General features: G+C 40.2%; 2 protein-coding genes across 7 annotated transcripts; one reads left to right on the top strand and one right to left on the bottom strand.

Moving 5' to 3' along the window:
• The first annotated feature begins 11037 nt into the window (after positions 1-11037).
• LOC148862803 (shaggy-related protein kinase epsilon-like) lies at positions 11038-20697 on the top strand. Of its 6 annotated transcripts, none has more exons than XR_016110016.1 (13): positions 11038-11442; positions 14035-14215; positions 14326-14418; positions 15075-15134; positions 15256-15528; positions 17584-17658; positions 17729-17785; positions 18115-18255; positions 18366-18416; positions 19752-19847; positions 19935-20018; positions 20149-20265; positions 20342-20697. XR_016110016.1 is itself a non-coding variant. In XM_088978587.1 (13 exons), the coding sequence occupies exons 2-13, from the start codon at positions 14102-14104 to the stop codon at positions 20422-20424; spliced, it is 1230 nt and encodes a 409-aa protein (XP_088834713.1). In that variant the 5' UTR covers positions 11038-11442; positions 14035-14101; the 3' UTR covers positions 20425-20697. The 6 variants fall into 6 exon arrangements, 4 of the variants coding, with proteins under 4 accessions (XP_088834713.1, XP_088834714.1, XP_088834715.1 ...); XR_016110015.1 differs by having other exon boundaries at positions 19935-20044; XM_088978587.1 differs by having other exon boundaries at positions 20163-20265.
• A 953-nt stretch (positions 20698-21650) lies between these two features.
• On the bottom strand, positions 21651-25149 carry LOC148862802 (putative polygalacturonase At1g80170). The gene is made up of 9 exons (XM_088978586.1): positions 24600-25149; positions 24111-24239; positions 23819-23989; positions 23683-23703; positions 23341-23548; positions 23038-23119; positions 22608-22716; positions 22368-22484; positions 21651-22237 (listed from the first exon to the last, which is right to left on the bottom strand). Exons 1-9 carry the CDS (start codon positions 24882-24884, stop codon positions 21920-21922), a joined length of 1440 nt encoding a protein of 479 aa, XP_088834712.1. The 5' UTR covers positions 24885-25149; the 3' UTR covers positions 21651-21919.
• Between the last annotated feature and the right edge of the window lie 2115 nt (positions 25150-27264).

Below are 27264 nucleotides of genomic sequence, written 5' to 3'. Positions count from 1 at the left end.
TTTTCTTCGTCGGACTGGTCCATCTTGATTTGCTTGTAGCCTGAGTATGCGTCCAGGAAGCTTAGCAGCTCATGTCCCGAGGTTGCGTCCACTAGGCGGTTAATTCGGGGCAGGGGGAAGCAGCCTTTTAGGCAAGCTCGGTTCAGGTCGGTGTTGTCGATGCACATGCACATGCGCCATTTGTTGTTTTCTTTTTTCACTAGCACTGGGTTGGCTACCCAGCTCGGGTAATGAACTTCCCTTATGAAGTCCGCTGCGAGGAGTTTTTTGACTTCTTCGTCGACCGCCCTCCAGCGCTCCGGGGCTAAGTTGCGTTTCTTCTGTCTAATGGGTCTGACTACAGGGTCAGTGTTAAGCTTGTGAGTTATAAGGCCAGGGTCAATACCGGGCATATCTGCCGCGGACCATGCAAAAATATCTAAATTTTGGAGTAAGAAACTCACCAGTTCAGTTCGCAAAGGCTCTTTGACGAAAGCACCGATCTGTAGTGTTCGCACCGGATCTATAGCCGAGGTCGGGACTGCGACTGTTTCCTCAGTGGACGAAGCTCGTTCCTCGCCCTGCTCCGCAGGCCGCTCCAGTTCGAGGTCGTCGGCTGCCTTGGTTTTTCCCTTTAGGGCGACAACATAGCATTTGTGGGACTCAAGTTGGTCACCGTGCGCTACTCCCACACCGAAGTCCGTGGGGAACTTCATTGCCAGATAATAAGTGGAGACCACTGCACGCAGAATATGCGTAATTGGTCGCCATATTATGGCATTGTATGGGGAGGAGGTCACGACCACTAGGAAATCGTGGTTGAGTCTTACCACGCAGGCCATGTGCCGATTTCCGCAGGTACTGTTATTTTCCCAGGGGCCTGACTTCCTCTCCGCTGAAGCCCACCAGAGGAGTGTGCGCGGGTTTCAACTCATTTTTCTACAACTGTAATTGGTTGAACACCGATCTGAATAGGATGTCCGCCGAATTGCCTGAGTCCACAAGTACGTGCTGGACTTCGAAGTCGCTTATCCTTAGCTTTATGACGAGCGCGTCGTCATGGGGGTAGTGAACACCTCGCACGTTGTCTTCTGTAAAAAAGATTGGTTCTTCTGTTTTCAGCCTGTTGGGAGGGTTCTGCTCCTCTCGGGCTGCTTCGCGAATTGACGTCTGTGCTGCTGCCGAGGTGCATCCTGCCACCACCGAACCGCCCACTATCACGTGGATGGTTCCCCAGACTGGCCTCTCTTCTGGGGGAGGTCGCTGCAAGGTTTCGGTCGGTCTACTGCTCAACTCGGGGACATCCTTCCCGTGTTCCCCTTGCCGACCTGCTTTATTACTATTGTCATAATGTACAAAATTTCTCAAGTACCCACGACGGATGAGTCCCTCTATCTCGTTGCGGAGATTATTACATTGCTCGATACTATGACCGTGATCTTTATGAAAACTACAATATAGATTTTTTTTTCCTTTCGTTTGGGTTGCTCTTTAGGTGAGGTGGCCACTTTACGTAGGGGGCATCCTTGATCGTCATCAAGATCTCGGTCCGCCTTGTGTTCAACGGCGTGTAATCCATCCGAACTGCTAAGGGAGCTCAAGACGGCTGGCTTGGCTTCACCTCTTGGGTCTGGCTTCTTCTGTCGCCGGGGTTAGAGGGCTCGCCTTCTCTTTTTCTTTTTTCAACTCCGCCTTTGGTTCTCTGGTTGATCTCTTCCTCTGTTCTCATAAACATGTCCGCAAGCTTGAGGAAGTCGACTACGATTGCTGGCTAGCTGGTCACCATGTGCCATTGAATTCTTTGTGCGTCACCCCTCTTTTGGCCGCAGCGAGCTATACCGCGGGATCTAACCAAGGGATCTGCAAGCATGCTTCATTGAACCGCTTGATGTAGCTCCGAATTGGTTCTCCCTCTCTTTGGATTACCTCGAAGATACTTTCCTCGGTTCTGGGGCACCTCTTGCTGGTAACAAAGTGTGCGGTGAAGATCTGCACGAACTGGGCCCAGCATCTTATTGATCCGGAAGCTAGGTTCCGGTACCAGGTGCGGACCACCCCTCTGAAGGTGGTGGTGAAGGCCACACACATGCATGACTCGCTGGCCCTAGCAATGTGCATTTGTGATTGGAATGCGTCGACGTGGTCGTTGGGGTCAAAGGACCCATCGTACTTGTCCAGAGATGGAAGTTTGAAGTCTCGAGGCAAGGGGACTGCCAGAAGTTCTGATGAAATGGGGGAAGGAACTGAGAGAATAGGGACGGTTTTTACCTCGTCCGAGCTCATCTCTTCCTTGCCTCTGAGCTCAGGTAGGACACGGGTAGCAGTTCGGCGACTTCTTCGGCGCCTTCTTTGAGCGGGCCTGGTGCTGGCGCTGCTGGCCTCCATATTGCCGAACTTGATGGGCCCGGACTACTGGCCTGCTGCTAGGGCACTGAACCGGTTCTCCGTGAGTGGGAACTCGGGCTTGGAGCGCCGAGGTAACTTTGTGGGCGAGGTTCCTGACCCACCCGCGAGCTACGAGGCGGGGGGTGATCTTTCTTTGCTTTCGGCATGGGGATGAGGCCTGACTATTAGGGGGGTTTTGGGGTCGGGAAGCTTCTCCTTGGTGAGGTCGTCCACCTTGAGGGGAGGCTTTGACCGGCTTCGAAATAGGGTGCCGGGGGGGGGGGGGAGCAGTGACTGGTTTAAGGGTAGCTGAGGGAACTGTTGCTAATAATGGTGTTGGGAGAGGTGATGCAGTACCTGGTGTTGTTGGAGTTGGTGCTGCTGGAATTGCTGCATTTGGGCTTGCATTGCTCGCATGCATTGTATTAGATCGTCCAGCTGGTTCTGGCGGGTTGTCAGTGGGACAACAATTGGTTCAACGAAGTTCATTTCAATGGGGAGTGGAAGAAGGATGTTCAACGAAGGAGGGTTCAGGGGCGCCACTGCTTGTGGCACATTCAAACTAGGGATCCCATCCACTGAAAGAGGGATGGTGAACTGCCCAATGCACTCTGTGGGACGTGGAGTTGTTCTCCGGTGGTGGCCGTTTCTGTTGCACGTCCAACACTGTTGGAGGAGGCCATGGGTGTTGGAGTTTTTGAAAGAAGGGTAGGTAAGAGAGATTTAGAGGGAGGCTTTTAGAAGTGTTCCCACAGATGGCGCCAATTGATGGAGCGCAATCCGGCTGGTCTTAACTGTCAACGATTTTGCCTCTGAGCTGGAGCGACGGGGAGCCTGAAACGGGAAAGATGAGGGAACTCTAGGGGGAACCCGGTGAGATAACTCCGAAGCTCAAGTTAGTATTCTCTCAAAGGCAAAGTATAGAACAGATGGCGCAAAGTTCATATACCTTGTTGTTGGGGCAAGGGGGCTTTTTATAATCACTTCGCGCACTCACTCCGAAGTTCTTGTCAGGTCGGGAATGATTACCCTTGCATCTGTCAGTTCGGGTGTCATCCTTTCTACTGGGACAAAACCGTCACTGCCTTTTGTCGGAACCGTCTCTCTAACTGGAGATGGCAGTGTCAGGAGGCGGTGGCAGGTGGCCGTTTGGAGTGCGGCCGTCAAGCGTCAGATCCCAAGTCATTCAGGTGCGCCGCCCTTGGGTACGGACTTCCTCGGTGTCAGGCATAGTACGGTTTGTTTGGTTTTGGTGTCCTGAGGGCGATGTGGTGGAGTGGTGAGCAAGGCAAAGTCTTGGGTTCAGAGGTATATCTTGTATTGCTATAGGGCAGGCCAGTTCGGCGAGGTGTGTCTCGAACTGTTGTAAGGCACGCCAGTTCGGAGAGGTATGTTTTGAACTGTTACAAGGCAGGCCAGTTCGGCGAGGTATGTTCCGAACTGTTACAAGGCAGGCCAGTTCGGTGAGGTATGTTCTGAACTGTTACAAGGCAGGCCAGTTCGGTGAGGCCTGTTCCGAACTGTTACAAGGCAGGCCAGTTCGGCGAGGTATGTCCCAAACTGTTACATGCAGGCCAGTTCGGATTACTGTCTGGTTTGGGGCCGAAGGGTGAATTTGGGCTCCTAGTAGGGAGTTCGGACCGCTGGTAGGGGAGTTCGATCAGCCGGTTTCTCCCCTTGGTGCTCGCGCCTTAGGCGTTTTTTGTGCTTAGCTGTTGCTTTTGCCACGTGTTGCATAACTATGAGGTCGGGCGAAATCTTCCTTCATCACATTCAAAGAAACTTTTCCCTTGTAGATACTTTTCTCGTATTTGATTTATCCACATCTCCTCTCTCCCTTTCTAAAAGTCTCCATATTTGATTTGAGAAAAAAACTGTGTTCATTGGCTCTGCCAACCTCAATCCCAACCCTCCTTTATTCTTTGGTCTACAATTTTTTCTCCAAGAGATATTGTTAGCTTGTTCTTAATCTTTGTCTCCTTTCCACATAAATTTCTTTGCATCATCTCCAATGGAAACATATATGTCATCATTAGATAGGTGGGAATGCTCTGTGCCACTGATTGTAGCGTAGTAGTTCTCCCTGCCCGAGAGAAGGCTTTCAATTTGCCAATTTGCCTTCCACTTTAGAAGTCAGCTCCTTATAGAGGTGGGTCTTACTTCTCTCCTCTTCGATCCAAGCCCCCAAGTATTTTGATCGTATGCCCATTATCTTCATAGACAGAGCTCTACTTAGCATTTTTTTCTGCTGTGTAGTCTCTCAAATCTTTTCGGCACTGATTTGACTACTGATTACTATGGAGTTTGGTGAAGCTTTCACATAGAACTCGACAGTTATCTGCAAATAAAGGTGAGTGACAGGTAGTGATGTGGGGATTTTGGGATGAAAGAAACAAAACGCCTCTTTGAAAATAAATTTAGGCCCTTGGAGAATTAATTTCTGATGTAACTTACCTCTATGATCTGTGGACAGTCAATTCAGATTTGTTCGAAGTAATCTCAATTAATGATCTCAAAAGAGAGAGGTTCACTCCTTTCTCTTTCTTCCGCACCCTCATCAAACAATCCCGAGACGACTAATTGTTCTCGGTGATGGAAAGAGACTCTAAACTTTGATGGGAAATTCTCTAGGTAGTCCTGGTTTAGCTGGCATTGGAAGCATAGTAAGGTATGAAAGAAGCAACATATGCTGGTCCAATTGGATTGGCTGACTCCACAAAGGCTGAGGTGATGGGTGCTGTCACTGGAATCGGAATAGTAAAAAATCCGGGAATTCAGAACATAACCGTTGCAGGTATTCATCAAATGCCATAAATTGGCTAAGAAACAGGGAGGGGGGCCCTTGGAGACTGAGCCACTATTTGGTAGAGGCCAGGGACCTTTGATTTTTTAAAAATGTGATGGGTGAAGAGTGTAAAGTTTTACATGATATGTAGTATTTATGTTGATCATAATTACAATCTCCTTCCAAATGCGAAAAAAGTGGAACTGGTGTAAACTTTTAAACTATTTTTGATTTACACGAATTCCAAACTCAACTTTAATTTGGATTCCAAGGGAACAAAACCATATAGCAGATGGCTTAGCCAAGTGTGGGGTGTTTTTCTATAATCTCTCTGGGATCCTCCCCTTTTCTTTTATACATCTTGGCATGTACTTGTTCTTTCTTTAATGAATTCTGGTTACCTTTGCTCCTCCTGCTGCAAGTTTTACACTTTTCAAAGCTTCAAAATTGTTCTTATTGATTTAAGAGAGAAAATGAGACGTGCATTTCAATTATGAAAAGATATTGGGATAAGGGGTCTCCTTGAAATAGTTTTTTTTCTTTTTGTTTCAATGGTTCTTAGACTTTTTTTTCCTCTAAAAATCCAATTATTTAGGCTATATTTGGTTTGAAGGAAAAAGTTTGAAAAAGAAGGAAAATATAGGAAACCATTACAAATCCTGTATAGATTTTATTGTCTTTCCCTACCTTTTCCCTCAAACCAAATATAGCCTTAATCACAAAACATGTTCCATCCAATTGAAATTGGGTTTAGATTATAATCCAAATCATTCAATAAAAAAAAAAAACTGATGTAAGCTGGAACCCTATTTAAACAATTTTCATTTTTCAAATCATGCAACCAAAACCCAAAAAGCTAATAGGCAGATGGATAGCTGAATGGCTCGACAATAGGAAAACTTTGGCTGCATTGTTAACAGGGGCCTTTCTCAAACTCATAAAGATTCCTTTTAATAATATCAATGCTGGATAAATTGTGATGGGATCAGCTGCCCACAGAGCGTGCCCACAGCCATCCCCTCCATGCACTGGGGACATCACCCGTGCTTGTCATGGGGAGATACTCCCAATGCACGGATGGGATCGGCTGTGGTCTGTGGGTAATTGATCCTGTCTCGGATAAATTATAGTGTGAGCTAGCGTGTCATTCAAGGAGAGCGTTGTTGACTGCTGAGGCTGTTGAAAATTGACTACCAAAGTTGATCATCATAGTAATAAGTTAAACAAAATGTTAGGAATATCATTTTAAATAAATCATTTATTTTACTTTATTTTAAGTATAATTAAGGGGTGTTTTACATCATGAATGTTTTTGTTTTCATTTACTTTTTTGGAATTACTACAATAACAAAAAGAACTCTGTTTTTATTTCCAAACTTTCTAAATTTTGAAATCAGAAATTAAAGAACATATTTTTTTTTTGTATTTTTTTGAGGAACAATCTATTTTCCAGCCATATCGTTTTTACTTGTTTTTAGTTTGAACCCGCAATAAAAACAATTATGAAGATTGGACCTGTACTCATCACTTCCTATTTGCCATATATTTGAGACATGATAATTAGGATTCATCTTTTGATGGGTCCTACCCATTAAGATAATCTCAAAGTTAGGGGGCATACTTGGTTGGGCTCTCGGGTTGAAAATTTGTTAAAATTTGAATGCACCTGCCTGAAAGTTCAGGCCCAATACATTGGATCCACCACTGCACCCTAGCTCAAAGTTGAAAATTAGGCCAAGGAACTCAATTTGATATAGTAGCTCAATTTGTCCAAGGCGGATACTATTGTTAGAGCCTAGGACTTCTTAAACCGTCAGAGGGCAAGATGGGAGACTGCTTTGATACACAGAATTTGCGAAAAGTCTGAACATCATAATGGACCATGGCTATGCTGTGGTGACTTTAATGCCATAGTACAAGAAGTAGCAGCTCTTCAAGTAGAAGTGAATTTCAAAGGGTTATGGATAATTGTAGTTTGACAGATATGGGGTTTTCTGGGAATAGGTGTACTTGGACCAATAAAAGAGTAGGATTGGCTAATGTAAGGGAGAGATTAGATAGAATGTTAGCAAACAGGGATGATGTTTTCCCGTGCCACAGTACTACATCTCACTGCAACTTGTTCAGACCATCGTCCTCTTTTGTTGAATTTAGTTGGTGACAAGGGGGTGTGCAGGAAGAGATTTAAGTTTGAGATGATGTGGACTAGACATGAACAATTTGAAGGAGTTGTATGGGGTAATCGGCAAAGGAATACAAATGGGTCCAATGTTTCGGAGGGTGGCCACTTATGTTATAAAATCAAAAGAATGAGATTAGCTCTTAGTAAGTGGAATCGACAAGTCTTTGGTAATGTCTTTCGTCAAATAGAGGAAAAACAAAGGGAACTGGAGACGCTCCAGTCGAGATATCCTACTGTTGAAGTGTTACAAAGAGAGAAGGAATTGGCAAGACAGATGGATGAATTACTAGAGCGCGAGGAGATCTTTTGGCGACAACGGTCAAGAGAAAATTGGTTGCGATTAGGTGATCGAAACACGAAGTATTTTCAATTGTGTACTATTATTAATAGAAGGAGGTTGGCAATTGATGGATTGAAGAAGGAAGATGGCAGTTGGATTGATAATGAGGAAGAAATCAGAGATACTTTTGTGACGTACTTCTCAGACATCTTTACTTCTACCAACCCGGTCATATCATCTGCAATCAAGGAGTTGTTACACCCACACATTACACTAGAAGAAAACGAGGAGCTATGTAGAGTCCCCACGTACGAGGAGGTTGGAGATGTAGTCTTCCAATTGGGTCCTCTTAAAGCTCCTTGCCTTGATGATATCTCAGCTATTTTTTTTTTCCGTAAAACTTGGCACATTATTGGGTTTGATATAGTTGCCTTGGTCCAATCTCTTTTTAATGGTGAAAATTTATATCCGGAAATTAACCTTACTAATATAGTTTTGATTCCAAAGGTAAAATTTCCGGATTCAGTGCATCACTTTCGGCCTTAGTCTGTAATATAATTTATAAAATGTTTTTAAAACTCCTTGCAAATAGGCTAAGAGTGGTGTTACATAAAATTATTTCTCCTTGGCAAGCTGCATTTGTTCCCGGGCGACAAATAACTGATAATGTCATCATTGGCCACGAGGTTGTTCATTATATGAGAAAGAAGAGAGGCAAACATGGAGTTTTTGCACTTAAGGTGGACATGGCTAAGGTTTATGGTAAAATGGAATGGAGATTTTTGTATGAAGTTATGGAGGGTTTGGGGTTTTCATCTAATTGGATTCAATTAATTCGAACGTGTATCTCCACTACAAGATTTGTTGTCCTTGTTAATGGGTGGAGTCCAATAGTTTTGAACCAACAAGAGGTCTCCGTCAAGGTGATTCATTATCCCCGTTTCTCTTTATATTGAGGATGAATGTGCTCTCCTTGGTGATAGGCAAAGCTATTGCAAGGGAAACGTTGCATGGAGTGAGAATTGGTAGACGATGCCCGGTGGTATCTCACCTTTTATTTGCGGATGATCTTTTATTTGGACGTGCTTCTCTATTAGAGATGAATGAGGTGGTTAACATTTTCGCCAAGTTTGGGAGATGTTCTGGACAGGAGGTTAATTATGGAAAGTCTGGTATTTTATTTAGTAAGAATTTACCGAAACGACAAGGGAGGTTAATTGCTAGAAGTTTAGGTGTGGTGAGACTAGGTCGACGGGCAAGATACTTGGGGATGCCTCTTTGTATTGGACATCGAAGGTCTGAAAGCTACCAAGAAGTTGTGGATAGGGTAAAGACAAAGACTGACTGGCTGGAGGGCAAATTGTTTATCACAGATGGGGAGAACAATGTTGATTAACAGTGTGCTGTCAGCTTTGCTTACATATACTATGTCAGTTCATTCCTTTCCAACTCAGACCTGTTCTATCATTGAAACCACTATGAAATCTTTCTTTTGGAATGGACATTCAGGTCCAGGTACTGATCTGCTATGGAAGAAAGCTTGTAGGCCAAAGAGATGTGGGGGATTGGGTATTCGGAAGATGAAATTATTCAATAATGCATTATTGGCCAAAGTTGGTTGGAGACTTATGACAGAGAAGGAGTCCTTCTGGAGTAAACTGTTAATAAAGAAATATGTTAAAGGCGCTGATTTCCTAACAGTCTCTGTGGGGAGTAGCAGCTCACCTTTTTGGAAAGGTCTCTGTAGGACCCGTAATCTATTACAAAGAGATTGTTGTAAAAGGGTGGGGAATGGGCTTACTATCAAAATATGGGGTGACCCTTGGTTGCCAGACTTAGAAGGTTTTATACTGCAGAGGCCAACAGATGAGATTTATGATGGGGTTTCTTATGTTGCTGATCTTTTTACACAAAGCGGGCTATGGAACATGCAACTTATTTCTTCTATATCCCCTCTCGACGTTCAGCAAGCTATTACAAGAATTGGATTACCAAAGTATACCTCACAAGAAGATGAGTGGATCTGGACTTATGAGAGGGATGGAAAGTTAACTGTTAAATCAGTTTATAACTTGTTGATTGGGAGTTGCATACATGAACAAGCTAATATACTTATGTGGATACTGGTGCAAGGGTTAATTTTTACCAAAGACAGATGGTGAGGACAACATGTTGACGGGAGGCGTGCTTTTTGTGCACAAGAAGAAGAAACACTTGAGCATTTATTTTGGTGGTGCAGTTTCTCAAAGGCTATCTGGTTTGGTAGTATCGGTTGGAGGCCGGATGGGGTGAGGAAGAACGCAATTGCTGAATGGTTAACAAATAGTGTTCAGCGAGTGAGTCTAATAGCAGATGCAGATTTTTTGTTGCAATCGCAGGCTCTAGTAATATGGATGATTTGGCTAGCTAGGAATGATGTTATGTTCAATGGAGTTACGATTGTACCAGAACGAGTAATTGATAAAATAAGAAAATTATGGATGGAGTTAGTGGAGCTACAAGCACATGTAGGGGATGGGTTACAGGTTCAGTATGAAGAAGACAGACAAATTAGCCAACATTCGGACGTGAGGATATTTTTTGATGGTTCATATAAAGATGGAAGGGGAGCAGTGGCTAGCAGTTGATGGCGATGGATGTTTCATAATGGCCAAATCATGTTTAGTGCTCAAAGGGGATGCAGAGATGGTGGAGATGAAAGGGATGTTATTAGTTATGAAGGTGGCTAATCGGATTCGAGGAGGAAATATGCTTATTCTCGGCGATTGTCTATCCGTCATCAATCTTATGAAGTCAAAAGATCCAATTGCTCCATCGCGATGGAAACATCTTCTTTCGGATGCCTGGCAAATAGTATCGGGTTTACATTATGTGTCTTTCGAACCCACCACTTTGTATTCAAAGTTTTTAAGTAATTAAGTAATTTTCTGGAAAAAAAATTAAAACCGCTATAAATTTATTTTAATAAATACCACCTGATTGATTACCGCATTTATAATATCGGTAGATTAGTCACGAGTTTTTTCTGGTATAATCTATTTCGGGTATCATAGTTGAACCAGAAGTTATTTATGTTTTGTCTTAAACCAGACGTCCAGACCTAGTGAATAATTGGGCTTGGGTTTGTGACAACAAGTCCTATGGGGTCTGGTTTTAAATCACTTATATATAGGTTTTAAATCATTTAATTATACCTATAATTAAGTGAATTATTGGGCCTGTTGCATAAGTTTTGCATGATGTTTCAATTACAATGGGCCACAACTTTGACAGAAGGCCCATTCATAAGGGAAGCCATTAAGCCCAGTATGAGTGTTCTACTACCACGTAGGCGTGCCACGTCATAATACGTTGACACCCGTCGTGACTCAATCATTGCAGTTTGAAGTTTGAAGATAAAGATCTGATTATTTATTCATTTTCATTAACTTTTCTAAAAACAAAGATGTCGGCGGGAGCGCAAGTCAGCTGGGTGACTGACGCTTCCAATTATAAAAAGACGCGTGTCAAAATCAAAGGCTGTCTACGGACGCGGAAAGTGTTGTCTAAAGTGGATTAACAAAGTCTTCTTGGGGTCCGCCCCCCGTTCAGATTCAGAACCAAAGCTGAATATAACCACTCGAAGGGAAACGGGTACGGACTCCTGGTCAAACCTGGAGCTGGAGGAGAGAGGGATCTCATCAAGGGGAGGACTGAAGAGGAGGAGAGGTCCGAGAGGAGAAATGTTCTTTCACTGTTAGGGTTTGGCTGTTTTCCCTCGTCTGCAATTTATGTCTCAATTCTTCAATTTCACCGTTAATGGTGGAAAATGTGAGATTTTTACAGCTCATGGTAGGCCTCTGCAACTTTTTGCTGCATAGCCCACCCCCCCTTTTCGCTTGTCTTTTCATGCTTGATTTGTTCTTCGACGTTGTTCCTGTTGTCGTTTTGGGGTTTTCTTTTCATTTCTCCTACGCACGAAAAGAAGTTGCTTCTTTTTTCTCCTTTAATTTTGTTCTGTATCTGTTTTTTTATTTTGGTATTCACTTGTTTAACTTGAGCTATATTCTTGTTTTTAAATGCATTGGAAAGTATAAATAAGTTGTTGTATCATTCTTCATTGGTCATCAGTGCATCACTTAAAATTCGAAAATAGAGATAACATGAACATTGTGGCACTCGAATTCATTTTAGTGGGCGAGATCATATGAAATAATTCCACGATAACTCTTTATACTGAAATTTGGGCGTTTATTTCATCAGGTTTGCCTTTTCGTTATTTTCATGGACGAAAGGTCACAACTGTTCAGGGAAGGTTTTTTTTTTTTTTTTGGACCAAAAGAAGCAACAACTTCATTAAGAAAGATCAGAAATACAATTAGAGTAGTGGCTGACATGGTTACATACTATTTTGTTATATTTACAAGCAACAACTGTTTAGGGAAGTTTTCATCTCTGAGTAAGGACTAGAAAAAATTTCATAGGCTTGGCAGCTTTTATTCTTCAGCATTCAACGGCGAAAAGTAGTTGACATTTTTCTGATAAAAAATGTCTAGTTGCACAAACAGATTCACACCATGAATTGGGAAGGATGGAATGGAAACCTCCAGAGCCAAATACGCTGAAGCTGAACTTTGATGGCAGCTCTTTTGGCAATCTGGGAAGGACAGGTATAGGGGGAGTTTTTAGAAACGAGCAAGGAGAAGTTGTGACTTTGTTCTCAGGACCAATTGGTTTTGGTTCAAGCAGAAATAATGGCTCTGTTGCAAGGCTTGAAACTTGCAATACAACTAGAAGTAAGGGATTTGGAAGTAGAAGAGACTCGCCCTTGGGCTAAGCAAATAAAGTTAGCACCCTGGAAACACAGACTTGCATTCAGGGAGATTGATTTTCTTGCAAAGAGTTTTAACTCTAAATTTTGATGGGTAGAAGGACAACAAATGGATTGGCAAATGTTCTAGCAAAGCAGGGGGGGATAGATCTACTTTATTTTGTCCAAAATTGTAGGCTACTGTAGTAAAACAAAAGGCTGATGTATTGTATTGGGGCTGAATTGTATTCCGGAATACAGAGTAGCTAAAACACTTGTTCTTTGTTTCAAATTAATAAATGAAATTAATTTGCTGATAAAAAAAGATATGTAAATGACAGAATGCAAACTTACATAAAAAAAAAAATTGTGACTATACACAAAATGTAATAACATTAAAAACACAGGTTTGAAGGAAAACTCAATCTCAAATTTAAATATCATTATAAAGGGATAATCATCATCTCTAGTGTCTAGTATCCTGTTTCCTGTTTATCATCCTTCCATTTCTATATTATAAGAGGTGCTATCTTCCTTGAAAAATATGAAAATCATCATCCATGATCTCCTGATTATAATAGTTAAATAGCACCACAGGAAACTTACATTAATTTCAAAAGCTTTAAGCTAAATGGTTCATGCTCTCTATTACAGTGCCTTTTATATTCTGTAAAATTCTTGAGAAGAGGTTGCTAGGTAGGATGAGGGGTGAGTTCATCAGAGAACTGTAGTCTGATAGATACCTTAGGTCCTATTTGGCATCAATTCTAAGAATAGTTTTTCTTGATTCTGGCGATTCTTAGAACCATAATCATGGTTGGATGATTATTTTTAATAAACGCAGAGGCGTGACGCGAGGCGTTCCACTACCCAGAGGCGTGAGGTGTAGTTCAGAACGCAAGAGGTGTAAGCCTCCTTAAGAGGAGGGGGGTTAGGAGGAGGATGAAGAGGAAGGGGGGATCTCATTTTTTTTTATTTTTTATAAAAATATTTTATATTAAGAAGAATAAAGATGCATGACATTAGTTGAAGGGGGGGGGGTCTTGTCGAAGCGGAGGCGAAAGTGGAGCAAGACCCCCTAACTCAAAAAAAAAAACAAATTGGGCTGCATCGAAAAGGGGGCAGGGGGGCCTTTCACCCCGCAGCCGAAGGGGCAGGGGGCAAACCACTTTCTTTCCCCTTATCTTTTCTTCCCTTCCCGATCCTTTCCTTTCCTTTCCTTTTCTTTCCTTTTCTCTTTTTTTCTTCTCTTTCTTTTTCTTTCCCTTCCTTTTCTTTTCTTTTCCTTTCCTTTCCTTTCCTTTCCTTTTTTTTCTTTTTTCTTTTTTTTTCCTGTCTTTTCATATCAGATGTCCATGAGGCGTACGCCTCTAGCACGCCTCATGAAAAAAAAAAAACGCACCTGAGGCGTACGCCTCAGAGGTGTCAGCGCCTCTGGCATACGCCTCAGGGCGTTTTGGGAGCGCCTCACTTGGAGGCACGCCTCCATGCATACGCCTCCCATGCCTTTTAAAACACTGGTTAGAAATTAATTGTTAGCTTTTGTGGTGATTCTTAACTACTTTTTCCTAGTAATTTTGGACTTTTCCACCATTTTTTTTTCTGAAGCCGCTAATATATGCTTCATCTTCTAGGTTGAGTGGTTGTTTTGAGCTGAAGCAGTTGGTTATAAACAGATTTCTGTAGTGTCTCCTCGCCAATATGGCTTCTGCTGGTACCGCCCCTCCCTCAGCGGTTGGAAAATCTAATGACAATTCAATGTCTGTTGATAAACTTCCTGAGGAAATTAATGAGATGAAGATCAGGGATGATAAGGTTGATTTTTTTGTGAACATTTTGAAGTAGTATATTCTCTCTATGTTTTTTGTTGTTATTTTTACTTCTTTTTGGTGTTCCATCATTCATTTTGGATGCTTCTTTTATAGGAAATGGAAGCTACTGTGGTGGATGGAAATGGAACTGAGACAGGTCACATTATTGTAACAACAATTGGTGGCAGAAATGGTCAACCCAAACAAGTATGTGTTGCTTGATTACCAGCTTGCTATTAGATACCTTGTGATTTTTTTTTAGCTTGGAAGAAGAAAACACACCTTATTGCTATAGTCTGCAATTTTGACTATTTTTTTGATTGGTAGTATTTTGGAGAGAATTAATTTTATTGGAGGAGAAGTGGATTGAAATGATTACCTCAGAAAATGTTTTAAAAATTCCATCCTGATTTCAGATATAAGTTTGGTTAAATTGTTTCCTTATTTAGAAGTCATACATACATACATATATCTTTTAAAGGTATACTTACAAAGTACAATTTAGAAGAGCTTTATGAAAATAATAATTAAATAAGATACATTATATCTAAATAATACGTGTGTAATTTATTTTGAAAAAAAATTAAAATTCCGATTAGGTTTCTATTATTTGGCCTTTAAAGGAAAAGTGAAAAATTTTCTCATTAAGATATTGGCTGATACCGAGGGCTGTGCAGTGATGGGGCTATTACCTGCTGTGGGTTAAAAATGTGCCCTCAAACTTATATAGGCTTTTTCATTTTATATTTCTTTGTGTCCCTCCTTTCCTTTTGTTTTCCTTTTCTATGATTTGTTTGCATTAATATTTACTCCCTCTCTACATATTAAAAGTTTGAGTGCTCTACTGCTTTTTGAATTCACAGACTATAAGTTACATGGCAGAGCGTGTTGTTGGGCATGGTTCATTTGGCATTGTATTTCAGGTGATCTATTATGAAGTCAGTCATTATTTTCTCAATCCATTGAATAATATTTTGTTAACCTAACTAGCTCTTCCTTTGGAATCTAAATGTCATAACTGTTAGCCTTAATTTTGCTTTGCAGGCAAAGTGCCTAGAAACAGGTGAAACTGTAGCAATCAAGAAGGTTTTGCAGGATAAGAGATATAAGAACCGTGAGTTGCAGACAATGCGCCTTCTTGATCACCCCAATGTGGTCTCACTTAAACATTGCTTTTTTTCAACAACGGAAAAGGAGGAGCTGTATCTCAACTTGGTGCTTGAATACGTACCTGAAACAGTTTATCGTGTAGCTAAACACTACAGCAGGGCAAATCAACGAATGCCTATGATATATGTCAAACTCTACACATATCAGGTTTGGAATTTTGAATGCGTGACTGTCTTTTAAATGATAAAAGAAGTGGATTTTGTAGAGTTATTCTTTTCTTACTATTACTTGAGGAAGAAAAGAGAAGCTCGTTATCCCAAAATGTATGGATTAGGGAATCAAACAGATAGTAGAAGATTGAAAAGGCATCTATTGAAAATGAAACTAACCTGAGAATGCAATATCAATCTTAAGAGGATAAAGAATCCCAATAGTTAATCTCTAGGTAGACCCTCTTGACATAGGCGGTTTGTGAAGGAATTTGCAGATCTTGGATCAATCCAATGTTTTAAAGTACTGGAGTCATATATTTGTAGGTGTGCGACTTAGGTAAGGGCTGTAAGGCACTAAGAAGATGTCTGGAGGTGCACAATAGAGACATACAGACACTAGAGTTGAGACTCCAGCATAGTCTATAGAGGATGAAGACCCTTCAGATTTGTTTATTTGAATATTAATATTAAATGCTGTAAGTAAAAAAGGGGAAGTTTATGTAAATTGTTAATTTTGATATTTTAATTTTCAAATTTACAAGTGATATATTGATGGCTGATGATACTTACATAATTAAGGATGAGGATGCTTAAATTGTATATTTAAGTGTGATGGCTTTATTATTAGAAAAATGAAATAAATTGAAATTTCCTAATTTCTCATAATTTTCCAATTTTTATGAGACATTTACTATATTGTAAAATTATTTATTAATTTAAAAAAATATTTACTAATTAAAATATCCATGCTTGGGAGGCTCATACCTCTGGCATCCTGCTTTATTCCTCATGCCTTGGGATGGTGGAATGCCATGCTTCATTGCTGTGGTTTTTAAATTATTGTATCAATTACTTGTCAAAAAAAACATTTTATTGAGTTGAAACCAATGATCTAGCCTACATACCATTTCCCTATCTGAATGAGATTGCATTTGGCTAATCACAAGTTGACAATCTCCCCTATGTGCAGTCTCTCCAAGTTGAAGGTATACCGTCCATCAAGGATTAGTTATTGCTGATAAAAAAAAATCAAAAATTAGTTTATAGTTTTATAGCTGGAGTGGGCATGTGGGAGACTGGAAAATTGTGCCGTATTTATTGTCTATAGGTATCATGTATTGGCAGTCACCTGCTAACTTTTAATGATGGACCCCCTTGCACTCTTCCCAGTGAGGATTCAGTCAATTCCCATTGTCACTACCCTCGAATGGTTTGTGGCTCCAATTTCTTGTCATTGAAATTTCTATCATTACCTTCCTCCCAAATGCTCCATAAAAGGTTCTTTCTCCGTGTTGTATTTGTCCTAGTATCTTTTTATTTTATACATTGTTCTTGAATTTTTGTGGCCAATCCTTAGGTTGTACCCTAAGGATTTCACATTGTTCTTGAATTTGACAATGTTTCCTGTAGCTATGCTTACAAAATCTGACATTGTCTCCACCTTCCATGTTTCCCTATATTATCATTTAATCATTGTTATTATGGTTTTAGAAAGGTCAGTATTTTCCTTTTATTACTGTCTTGCTTGCTTGGTTGAATTTAGATAAAGAAAAAAAGAACCAAGTTTACTCGTATTCACAATTAGGCAAAACTACTTCCAATAATAAACATTATAGCATAGGTTTTTTTCCCCTGCCAATACTTTTGTGGCCAATCCTTAGGTTGTACCCTTCCATCAGAAAAGAAATGTACCCTAATTATTACCCAACCAACAAGAACGACAAAAGACACACAAGATGTTTATATCTTTGTGGGTTACTCATCTGTGAAATTGGGTAAAGTTTCAGGATAGTTTGATCTTTAATTCTGTCAGTCATGTGGGTCTTTACCCATGAGCATATATGGACATGGTGACTTGAGATTACAAGAATCTCTAGAAATAAATAAAAGCAAAAACTTCAAACCATGCCAGTTTAGTAGCATTCTTTTTTCTTTTCTCTTCATGTTCAAAATTGTTGTAGTTAGCAATATGAACTGTACAATAGTTTAATTTTTTGTGGTAGCTGACATTGGATTGTGTTGATAGTTCTAAAACTTGTCACAATGGCAGATCTGTAGGGCATTGCTATATATTCATGGGGGTATTGGAGTTTGCCACAGGGACATCAAGCCACAGAATCTACTGGTTTGTATTATACAATCTAAGGTTTAACTACTTTTTTATTTAGAACTCTCTAATCCTCCCATTCTTTCAGGTTAATCCTCATACTCACCAGGTCAAGCTTTGTGACTTTGGAAGTGCGAAAGTATTGGTATGACACCTATTTTTCTATGCATGTTGATGTATTTTCCTTTTGCTTATTTAGAAGGTTTTGATAAATAATAACCAAGCTAAATATGGTTTTCTTCTACTTGTGAACCAACTAGTAATTCATGTAATTGTGATTAAATGATAATTTCCACATAATTGGTGTTTATCGAGTTTAGGGTGTTCTGTGTAAGTTGATGTTTATAAATATGGACAAGAGTCATTTGGTATTGTTAGGATGTTTCAGCATAGAGCAGTACGGGTATTGTTTATTAAAGCAGATGATCTTCCTTGTCATATACTCAAGTTTCTTCTCCATCTATTTATTAACAGGTCAAAGGCGAGCCAAACATATCATATATTTGTTCACGATATTATCGAGCACCTGAACTTATATTTGGGGCAACGGAATACACTACTGCAATTGACATTTGGTCTGTGGGTTGTGTCCTTGCTGAGCTGCTGCTTGGACAGGTCCTCTCCAGGATAATGCATATTTTCTTTCTTGGTGTAATGTGTATAATATGGCTATGAGTGTGAGTACTGATCTTTTCATTGTTGTCTTTCTTTTCCTTTCTCAATAGCCTCTCTTTCCAGGAGAGAGTGGAGTTGACCAACTTGTTGAGATAATCAAGGTAACCGCTTTTCCAATTCCAAGGCTCATGTGATAAGCTAAAGGGGTGGATATGATCCATTTTGGAAAATTTCAGTTTTAGCCCTAATCCTTTAGGTTAAGAACTTCATTTTAAGCCACTTTAATGTTGAAATAAATGCAGCCAAGGGGTTATTATTAGTTGTTGTTGTCATTGTCATTGTCATTGTCATTGTCATACTCTAAATTATACCTGCTGTGCCTGCCTTCTAACTCCCTGTCAAACTAGACTGAGCAGGAATTATAAGACCTAGGGATCCAGGCAAAGGCTGCTTTCATGGTTATAGCTATATACCTTACTTCCCTGATCTGGTGTCTCAAGTGCCGTGGCCCTTCCATTTCTCCTTTCATCCAGTAAATAATTGTTTATGTGTTCTGTTTGATAAGCAGATTCCTGTATCTTGATATCCATGCACAAAGGGACTGTTTGATAATGGCTGAAGTTGCTGAACTGAACAACTTATTGCTTTGTCTTTTAATGGATAAAATAATAAGTGATAAAATATTCAAGAGAAATCTACCCAACTTCAGCTTCAGCTATTAAGGAGCTGGCAACCTCCTTAAAAACTTATTCACTAAAAGACAGTTATAAGCTTTTCAGTTCAGCTGCTTCAGCGCATTAAAAAAAGTTCAGTCACTTCAGCTGTTATTAAATGGCCCCCAAGTCTCTGTGGTATAGCTTGAAGTTCCACCCTTGTTGAATTTCCGGAACTTATCATTTCTCAGAATACTGAGTAATGACCCTTTGGTCTCTGAATACTTACCTATGGCTGATCTACTTGGGTTGCAATGCTAAGTCTGTGTATCCTCTGTGGAGGGGAGTAAACTTGCTACAATACCTCTGATGTTTCTGGTAGATGTTGATGCAGCAAGCCATCCTCTAACAATATCATCTGAAGTTAAACAAGAGAACTCCTTGTTCTTCATCAGTGAAGACTCTAATTTTTATCAGACCAATTAGTGTCTCTCTGGATTGTGATTTATTTGAGAAAATTCCAGTGTTCCTTTCTTCCTAGATCATCCGTAGGATGTCTGCCCTTGTTCATACGTTCCCCTTTTCTTCTTTTGGGAAAGAAGGTTGGCGGGAACAGTGTATCGATGTTCTATGGAGGAGTCCACCTAAAACCAAATATAGCAAAGAAATGTTCCCGATACTGTTAAGAAATGGATGGGAAATTATTATTATTATTATTACTGTTATTAAGTGGAACTTGTTTAACCACCTCAAGTTATTTAGGCAAGACTGTAATGATAGTAGGGCTGATATATATTTAATTGGTCAATTTCACAAAATTTAATTTTCTTTACTGGTTTGCAGGTACTTGGTACACCTACACGAGAAGAAATCAAATGTATGAATCCAAACTATACAGAATTCAAGTTTCCACAGATCAAGGTTCACCCCTGGCACAAAGTGAGCATGCTGCGTCTCCCTGTTGCATGATTAACTTTTGATTATTGTTTGCAAGTAACTGAACTTGCATTTGTATTGTTTGTTCAGATATTCCACAAACGCATGCCCCCAGAAGCAGTGGATCTTGTCTCAAGATTCCTTCAGTACTCTCCAAATCTGCGATGCACTGCTGTGAGTGCTCCCCCCCACCCTGTTAAGTGTGTGAATGCTTCCTTTTCCCACCTACAATCCATTTATTTGTCTCAGAAGCTGTGAATGCTTCCTTTGTTGTTTATCTGTTTGAATGAATTATTATTATTAGATTATTTGATGCAGTTGGAGGCATGTGTTCACCCATTTTTTGATGAACTTCGTGATCCGAGCACCCGTCTTCCTAATGGGCGTCCTTTGCCTCCTCTTTTCAACTTTAAACCCCAAGGTTCCTTTCTCTCTTTCTGTGTATGTATATTCTATTTGGCTCTGTCTGCTGATATTAAATGATTTCTTATTTACAGAGTTGAAGGGAGCAACCCTAGAGCTTGTGGCAAGGCTGATACCAGAGCATGCTCGAAAGCAGTGCCCTTTCCTCGGTTTCTAGATTGTCACTTTACACAAAGATAGGTATGACGTTGATGTGCAAGTGTAACATATTGTTACTCTTCCAGTTCGAAGAAATACAGATGACATTGTTTGGTGTTTTGGAATTGTCTCCAAAATGATGGCTTGGAAACTGAAACTGGTTTTAACAATGTATAGACCTGCCAATCTCTGTATTCAATCTGGAAATGACATTGAAAAAGGAAGTTTGCTATTGTATCCAAATGCTGATGTTGACAGATAAAAGATTTGCCCCTTCATTTTCATCTTTTCATTACTGCTTTTTTATGGATCTTCTTGGACCTCTATGCCCTGTACTTTTGCATTCTCTCTTTTATGTATTCACTAGTTTGGTTGGCGAGTAAAAATACAGAAACATGCGTGCCAATTATAAATGAAATAAATCATGATACATGTCTTGTTGGTGCATTACAAAAATATGTTTCAGAGCAATGTATATGCATGAATTATGATGTAATGCAATAAGTAACTCAGTGCCCAGATTCAAATGTATTGGTATCACTTAATTCTTTGTTCTGTATGATAATTGGGTGTTTTAATCTTGTTCACTCCCAATTGGTGAGCTGCAATTGATACTCAACAAATATTTCTGACTTGCTCAATAAAAAAATTAAACAAGATTTGATTATAGCTGCTGCAGATTCAAATAGAAAATTAGAGCAATGATTAAGATGGTTGCAATCCAGGCCTGGGGGCTAATGTGTAAGATTGTGATCCAACATGATATGAGTTCCTGTCAGCTAAGTGTTGTTTCGAGTCCCCTACGTTCCGTATAACCTGGAAATGTTGGGATTTAACTTCTCTATGATGTTATTGCTGATTAGTGTTGCTGATTAAAAAGATGGTTCCAGGATTCCAATATTCTCTTTTGAACGATTTATGTATAAAAGGACAAGAATATGCAGCAGAGAGTAAGCGGAGAGGGATAGGTCCGCACAGTCGAGAGTCGAGAGTCAAGACTGGTATGGATTCAGGATTCTTATGGTTAGTGCGGTTTGTCATTTAATTTGGTGTTTTTTTTTTTTTTGCTTTTTAATTTAATTAAAGACCATTTGGAGCAGTGATACCATCTCCACCTCCATAGATATTAATAAAACCACACTTCACTAATGGAGCTGAAGCTTCTTGATTGATGCTTAATGAATAACTAAATCCTTGTAATTTGTGTGATATCAAAGACATAAACCGCATATATCTGGCTGTTGCAATGAAATAGAACCAATCTGGCAATCTCTAGATAATTGCTGTTTTGGTTTCTTAAGTACAACATTAGATATGTTTAGTATTCTATATACATATTCATTATTTCTCGTTAGCTGTAAATCTGTAATATTAATTTTATAAATACCTGGGTTGGGGGACCTCAGATCTCCAGTAGACTACTGCCACGAGTCTACCCAAATCAATGGACTACAAATCTGGTGTTGCAACTTGCAACCTATTGAGAAGTGCGAAGTGCCTATGGAGTTCTCAAGTCAGAGCTCGGTGTGAATAATCTCCTCTCTGCTGAATTTTATGAGATGGGCATCCTTTGTCTGGTCATGGTCAGAGTGGGTGTCCTTGTTAGAGGAGTTCAGGCAATCCGCCGATGGTTGCACATTGCCAATGCCAAAGCCTGTTGCAGAGTTGCAGTAGGTCTCAACTGTCCCATCCTTCCTCTCTAGGTTGATGTTGCTCAGGACTATGCGATTGCAGGGAACTGTGTCGCTGCAGGCAAATTTCATGGCTTTTTGGCTCGTAGTGGTTCCGCTGATGTTCCGGTACATAATTTGGCTTATTTCAACAGCCGATGTCTAACAATGCAAATAAGAGAAAAGGGAGTTACTTTCAGTTCAGGCCAACTGATGGCACCTTGCACGATTGTTGATCATGCAAGAATGCCCTGGGTCATGGTGGGTTGAAGGCGAAAATGACAGTACGTACCTGATTCTTACAATCTTTTGGAGAGTCGCAGTAGAATTGGTCGATGATGATGGGGTTTTCAACTTCGTCCATCCTCACATTTTCAAACCGCACGGAACGAACGTATCCAGAACCTCCCTGTCCAGCAAAATAAGAGAAGAGGATTTCATCATTCTCCGATAATCTTCTTTCCCTTGTCTAATAAAATGGTCCTTCAAATTAAGTGTTTGTGGGGTTTTCCGACATGCGGTGGAGAATTACCTGCCAAGTCTTGATCCTGAGGCCGTTGGTAGTCTGTCTGAGGAGTGCAGTATCCAGAACCACCTTCGTCACTATGCCTATTGAGTTGTCCTTGCCAAGACTCCCTATGCTAATTGTGTTTAGGAGAAAGAGGAAACTTTCAGTATATATTTTTAAAAAGGAAGATGTTTTCGTGCTTACAGAGTTGTGTTTCAAAGATTCCAACAAATTAAACCCAAAAAAAAAAAAGAATTAATAAATCCAAGGCAAATTTTCAGTGTGGGTGACTTCAATATAAGTGGGCAGTAAATGACATAACCTTGATTTGATCCATATAAAGTAGGCAGCGAATGACTTATTTTGACTGGGAACTGGGGGAATTTTTATATAGGCGATTTCAGTAAATAATTATTCACTGGCTCTAATCGCTTGGCTTCTCATATGAACTCACCTTATTCCATGGCCTGGTCCGCAGTAGATTTTCTTCATCCTAATAGCTGAGCTAGCATTGACGATGGAGATGCAATCGTCACCTGTTTATCACAATTCACAAGCAGATTACCGTAAGTTGCAATCTACATGCAATTAGTGTTTCCTTACTAGTTTTCTTGATAAAAGAAAGAAAACAGTAATAATCAAGCCGCTCATCTGGTTGGCAAAGACTTCAATGGACATCACCAGTCGGACTGTCGGAGAATAAAAAGGAAAAGAAGAGAAGAAAGAATGGTGGGGGCTGAGTAGATTGTATGAAAACCTGTTCCAATTTTGCAATCCTGGAGCACAACGTTAGTAGACCCAGTAATATGGATTCCGTCGGTGTTGGGACTGGTCCCCGGAGCTGAAACTAGGACGTTAGACACCCGAACGGAATCGGAGTGAGATATGACGAAATGCATCTGTTGACTATTCTGGATGGTAAGGTCTTTCACCCTCACCGCCGAGCTCGAGTCTATTGTTAATGCCTGCATATTAATTTTATATTTTTTCTTATGTCAATAGGATAATATGTAATGCACTCACCCGCCAACAATGCCGTAGCCAATTAATTAATACTGTGATTAAATCACTCATCCATCAGTTGGAAGGATATACTTACTGTTGGTGCCCCTCTGCAAGGCTGTCAAAGAAGATGGAGAAACAAATTAAATGTCAGGACTCAGGACTCGTGGCTAGTTTTATTTGATTGATCTGTAAACAGTATATATTAGAACACAATAAAATGGAAGATTTACATTTGATTTGTTTCTTTTGCAAGATGCGTCCCACCATTTGCTGCCTGAACCATCAATAACCCCACTACCTTGGAAAATTACACCGTTGAGTTTAGAGAACTGAAGCCAAGTTCTTGGGTTATTTGGGTCCCAGTTATTGGGCTCGCCTGGTGCAACGATTGTTCCATCTATCTGCACAAAGCTCAATCCAAAGTAAACCCATAACAGTGTCAACAGCTATGGTAGCATTCATACTTGAAACTCTACCGCTAATCTCTGAATTATATTATTACCGAATGATTATAAATTGTACCTGGATGATTAGCCTATCGGCACAGGGCCCTATGAATCTAGTGGCGTTAACCAGATAACGCCCTCCGGCCGGCACCAAGAAAACTGATTTTGTTGTCAAGCATGCTTTATCCCATGCACTAACGAAAGCCTGAGATATATATACCGCACGATGCAGGAAAAAAGAAAACAAACAAAAAGAGAAGAAAGAATTGTCATATATATTGCAAATTCATCAACTCATTATCACCCATCGTTCAATTTCAAATTTGAATTCAATAACCAACTTTGCTGGTTGAACTCAGCTGATGGGATTAGTAATACTTCATCGATTAGTTTGCACTACTTGAAGAATGTATGATACCAAGGTAATTAAATTCTAGTTCTTATGTGAAACAGGCCATTTACTCCAAGAGAGGCACTTCTGTTTCCTTTTTCTTGAATCCTTAAAATCTCAACAAATTTAAAAAAATAAAAACTAAACACATACATACACACAGAGAATTCTCACCTGGGTATCATCAGCAATTCCATCTCCAATTGCACCAAAGCTATCCACATTAAAAAGGGTATTGCCACCACGTTCGCTTGTCCATCCAGGGATCTCAAAAACTTTCTCTTGTATCTCATTTTCTTCTTCTAACTTCAAGTCTTCAAGTTCTCCAAGCATGGCAATGTCATCGTATATGTTTTCTGCAATTCCATGAGCTGATGCTGATACTAACAAGACAAGAAGCGAAACCAAGAAGATATTCTCCATGCTTTCGTTTGTATTATGACTGTTTTGCAGAAGCATCTGATTTATATAAATCAAGGGAGGACATGTTTTTGTTCTTATATACGTAAAATTAGTGGCAAAAAATGAAGAGTTTTGGGGTACATATGGCTTGGCTTTGAAGAAGATGAAACTATGTTCTGTTTCTCCTTATCTACATGCCTAGACTTTAAGTATAAGGAAAAAATCTTTTGGAATATTTGGCTTTACTCTTCCACAAGTGAACTCAAATTCACCGAAGGTTCTCTGGAGGCCTTGGACATTGGCTTCTATTACAATGCAACCCTCTCTCTCTCTCTCTCAACCAAATATCAAAGACCAAATGAGGAAATTCTATCACGTGTTGGGTCTTAATAAAATAAAAGAAAACAAATTAACATAGACATGCACCAATACACACACCCCCCGCTAGAGGTAACAGGTTGGGTTTGACCACCAAAGTGGAGACTACATGCCATTATCGATCTCTGCCTTGGCTTGGTTTCACTTGTTTGGTGCGTGAGTCCGTGATCGGCCCATTTGCCACCCATTTGCGAGTTCACATCTCCGCCTCATAAGGGGCCGCCTCACAACGCCCCACAGCACATTTCCGTCGTGTATTGAGAACATCTCCAATGATGACATCATCAGGAGATGTTCCTAATACATGGCAGGGATGTGCTATGGGGGTTGTGGACAGAGATGTGATCTTCTCGTTTGCTCCTTGAATGCAATTCCGGATCTCCTGCCCACAAGAACTCTGTTCACACTTATCCACAACACATTATCTCCGTGCATTGAAAAATTTCTCCGTGCATAATACTATGTTAAGGATGAAATGTTCCCTATATGTCGCTACAGTGTTATTGAGTATACATGAACAGAATTCTTATGGACAGGAGATCCTGACTCCTTCAATGCTATGTTATTGTCCAATTTCTGCCACTTCTTTTCTCCTCTTCCACTTTCTTACGGTAATCTTATTAATAAGCTATCAATGGGCCAATGGGATCTTAGTTTTGGGCTTTGCCTTAACTTCTTGGCCCAGTGAAGTAGGAGTGGGTTTAGAATGTATGTCAATTTGTCAAATGGATTTGCTTCTGGAATTTGTCTTGACCCAGATTTACTTGCGCTTTAATAACTTTTGTATATTCTGATAGCTTTTATCGGTACCATTTTGAAGGAAATTCGACCTCACAGAAGCAAAAAATCACAAATGTGAAATGCGTATGGAGCTATATAAGTTTATAATTGACTCATGTTCTATCCATTCCTGTAGTAGATTCATTAATGACTCGAATGGTGATTGATAACTGCTAAAATAACTACTTAAAGTGGAATACAGAAAGCATCACAAACTTAATGCCAATTCAGCATGCTCAAGCTTTGATATAGCCACTTTCACTGAATCGCTTTGAAGAAACTACTAAAAAACCTTCATGAGAAAGCATTTTTTTAGCTCAACGACAGGATATTTGGACCTTCCAGATTATCCATTAACTATTACTCATGGGCTGTCTGTGCAGGACCCACCTTGCAAAGTTAGAAGCCACTGAATGAATGAAGGCTCTTGTAAACGGGTAAGTTTGGGTTTAAGCTGTTTGTTCAGTTTGGAACCGTTTCCATTTTCAGTGCTAGAAAGTAGAAACCACCTCAAGCAATTTCCATTGTTTCAAATTGCCAATATGACTCAAAGTTCTTAGAATCCTCACTTGTATTATTAATATAATAGACCAATTTGATTCTCCCAATCCGTATTTATTGGCTCTCCTCGTCCCGAAAAAAGGAAAGAAAAAATAGATCATTGACTCTGGCCCTGCCTCTCCATATGGTTAAGAGGCGCTGCAAAGTAAAACCCTTCAGGCTTTTAGGTTTTCCAACCGAAACTTCTAAGGCTGTGTTTGGTTTAAAGGAAATAGTAGGGATAGGTTTTCCTGCCTTTCCCTACCTTGTCCTTTAAACAAAACATAGCCTAAGAGTCAAATTTGGAGTTTCATTACCATTTATGGATGATGGATGGTGAAAATCAATCCAGATGTCTTGCCCACAAGAATCCTACCCACTCTTACTCAGATAACATTACAGTTGTACATTGGGAACATCTTCCATAAATGGTAACATGCAAACGTGGGAGATGTTTTCAATGTACAACTGCAATGAGGTGTGGGCAAGTGTGGGTAGGATTCTTGTAGGAAGGAGATTGGAAGTCGGTGAAAATTGAGTGAGGCTCCATAAGCCATAGGCAAATGTCTTTGGGATTTTGGGAAGGTTAGAACCAGAAAACAAAATTCTATTTAGGTGTAAATTAAAGGGAAAATCCCCGATCAGTACCTTGTACTTTGGCTTGATTGACAATTTGGTCCCCAAACTTTAAAATGCAACAAATCCAATACCCAAGCTTTTAAAATGTAGCAATCCAGTA

The sequence above is a fragment of the Nelumbo lutea genome, chromosome 3 (assembly GCF_056320005.1).
Source record: "Nelumbo lutea isolate HS-2025 chromosome 3, American lotus-T2T, whole genome shotgun sequence".
In the NCBI taxonomy this organism is placed as follows: domain Eukaryota; kingdom Viridiplantae; phylum Streptophyta; class Magnoliopsida; order Proteales; family Nelumbonaceae; genus Nelumbo; species Nelumbo lutea.
Note: the sequence above shows the minus strand (reverse complement) of the source record. Positions and strands in the feature narration are given on the sequence as shown.

Bases quoted from the DNA above. Each gene is read 5' to 3' on its own strand.
- LOC148862803 (XM_088978587.1), top strand. From the start codon at position 14,102: ATGGCTTCTGCTGGTACCGCCCCTCCCTCAGCGGTTGGAAAATCTAAT. The intron at 17,659-17,728 runs GTTTGTATTATA...CCATTCTTTCAG, and splicing joins TCAAGCCACAGAATCTACTG to GTTAATCCTCATACTCACCA. The intron at 18,417-19,751 runs GTAACCGCTTTT...ACTGGTTTGCAG, and splicing joins AACTTGTTGAGATAATCAAG to GTACTTGGTACACCTACACG.
- LOC148862802 (XM_088978586.1), bottom strand. From the start codon at position 24,884: ATGCTTCTGCAAAACAGTCATAATACAAACGAAAGCATGGAGAATATC. The intron at 23,704-23,818 runs GTAAATCTTCCA...CTTCTTTGACAG, and splicing joins GCAAAAGAAACAAATCAAAT to CCTTGCAGAGGGGCACCAAC. The intron at 22,238-22,367 runs GTACGTACTGTC...TTGCATTGTTAG, and splicing joins CAAAAGATTGTAAGAATCAG to ACATCGGCTGTTGAAATAAG.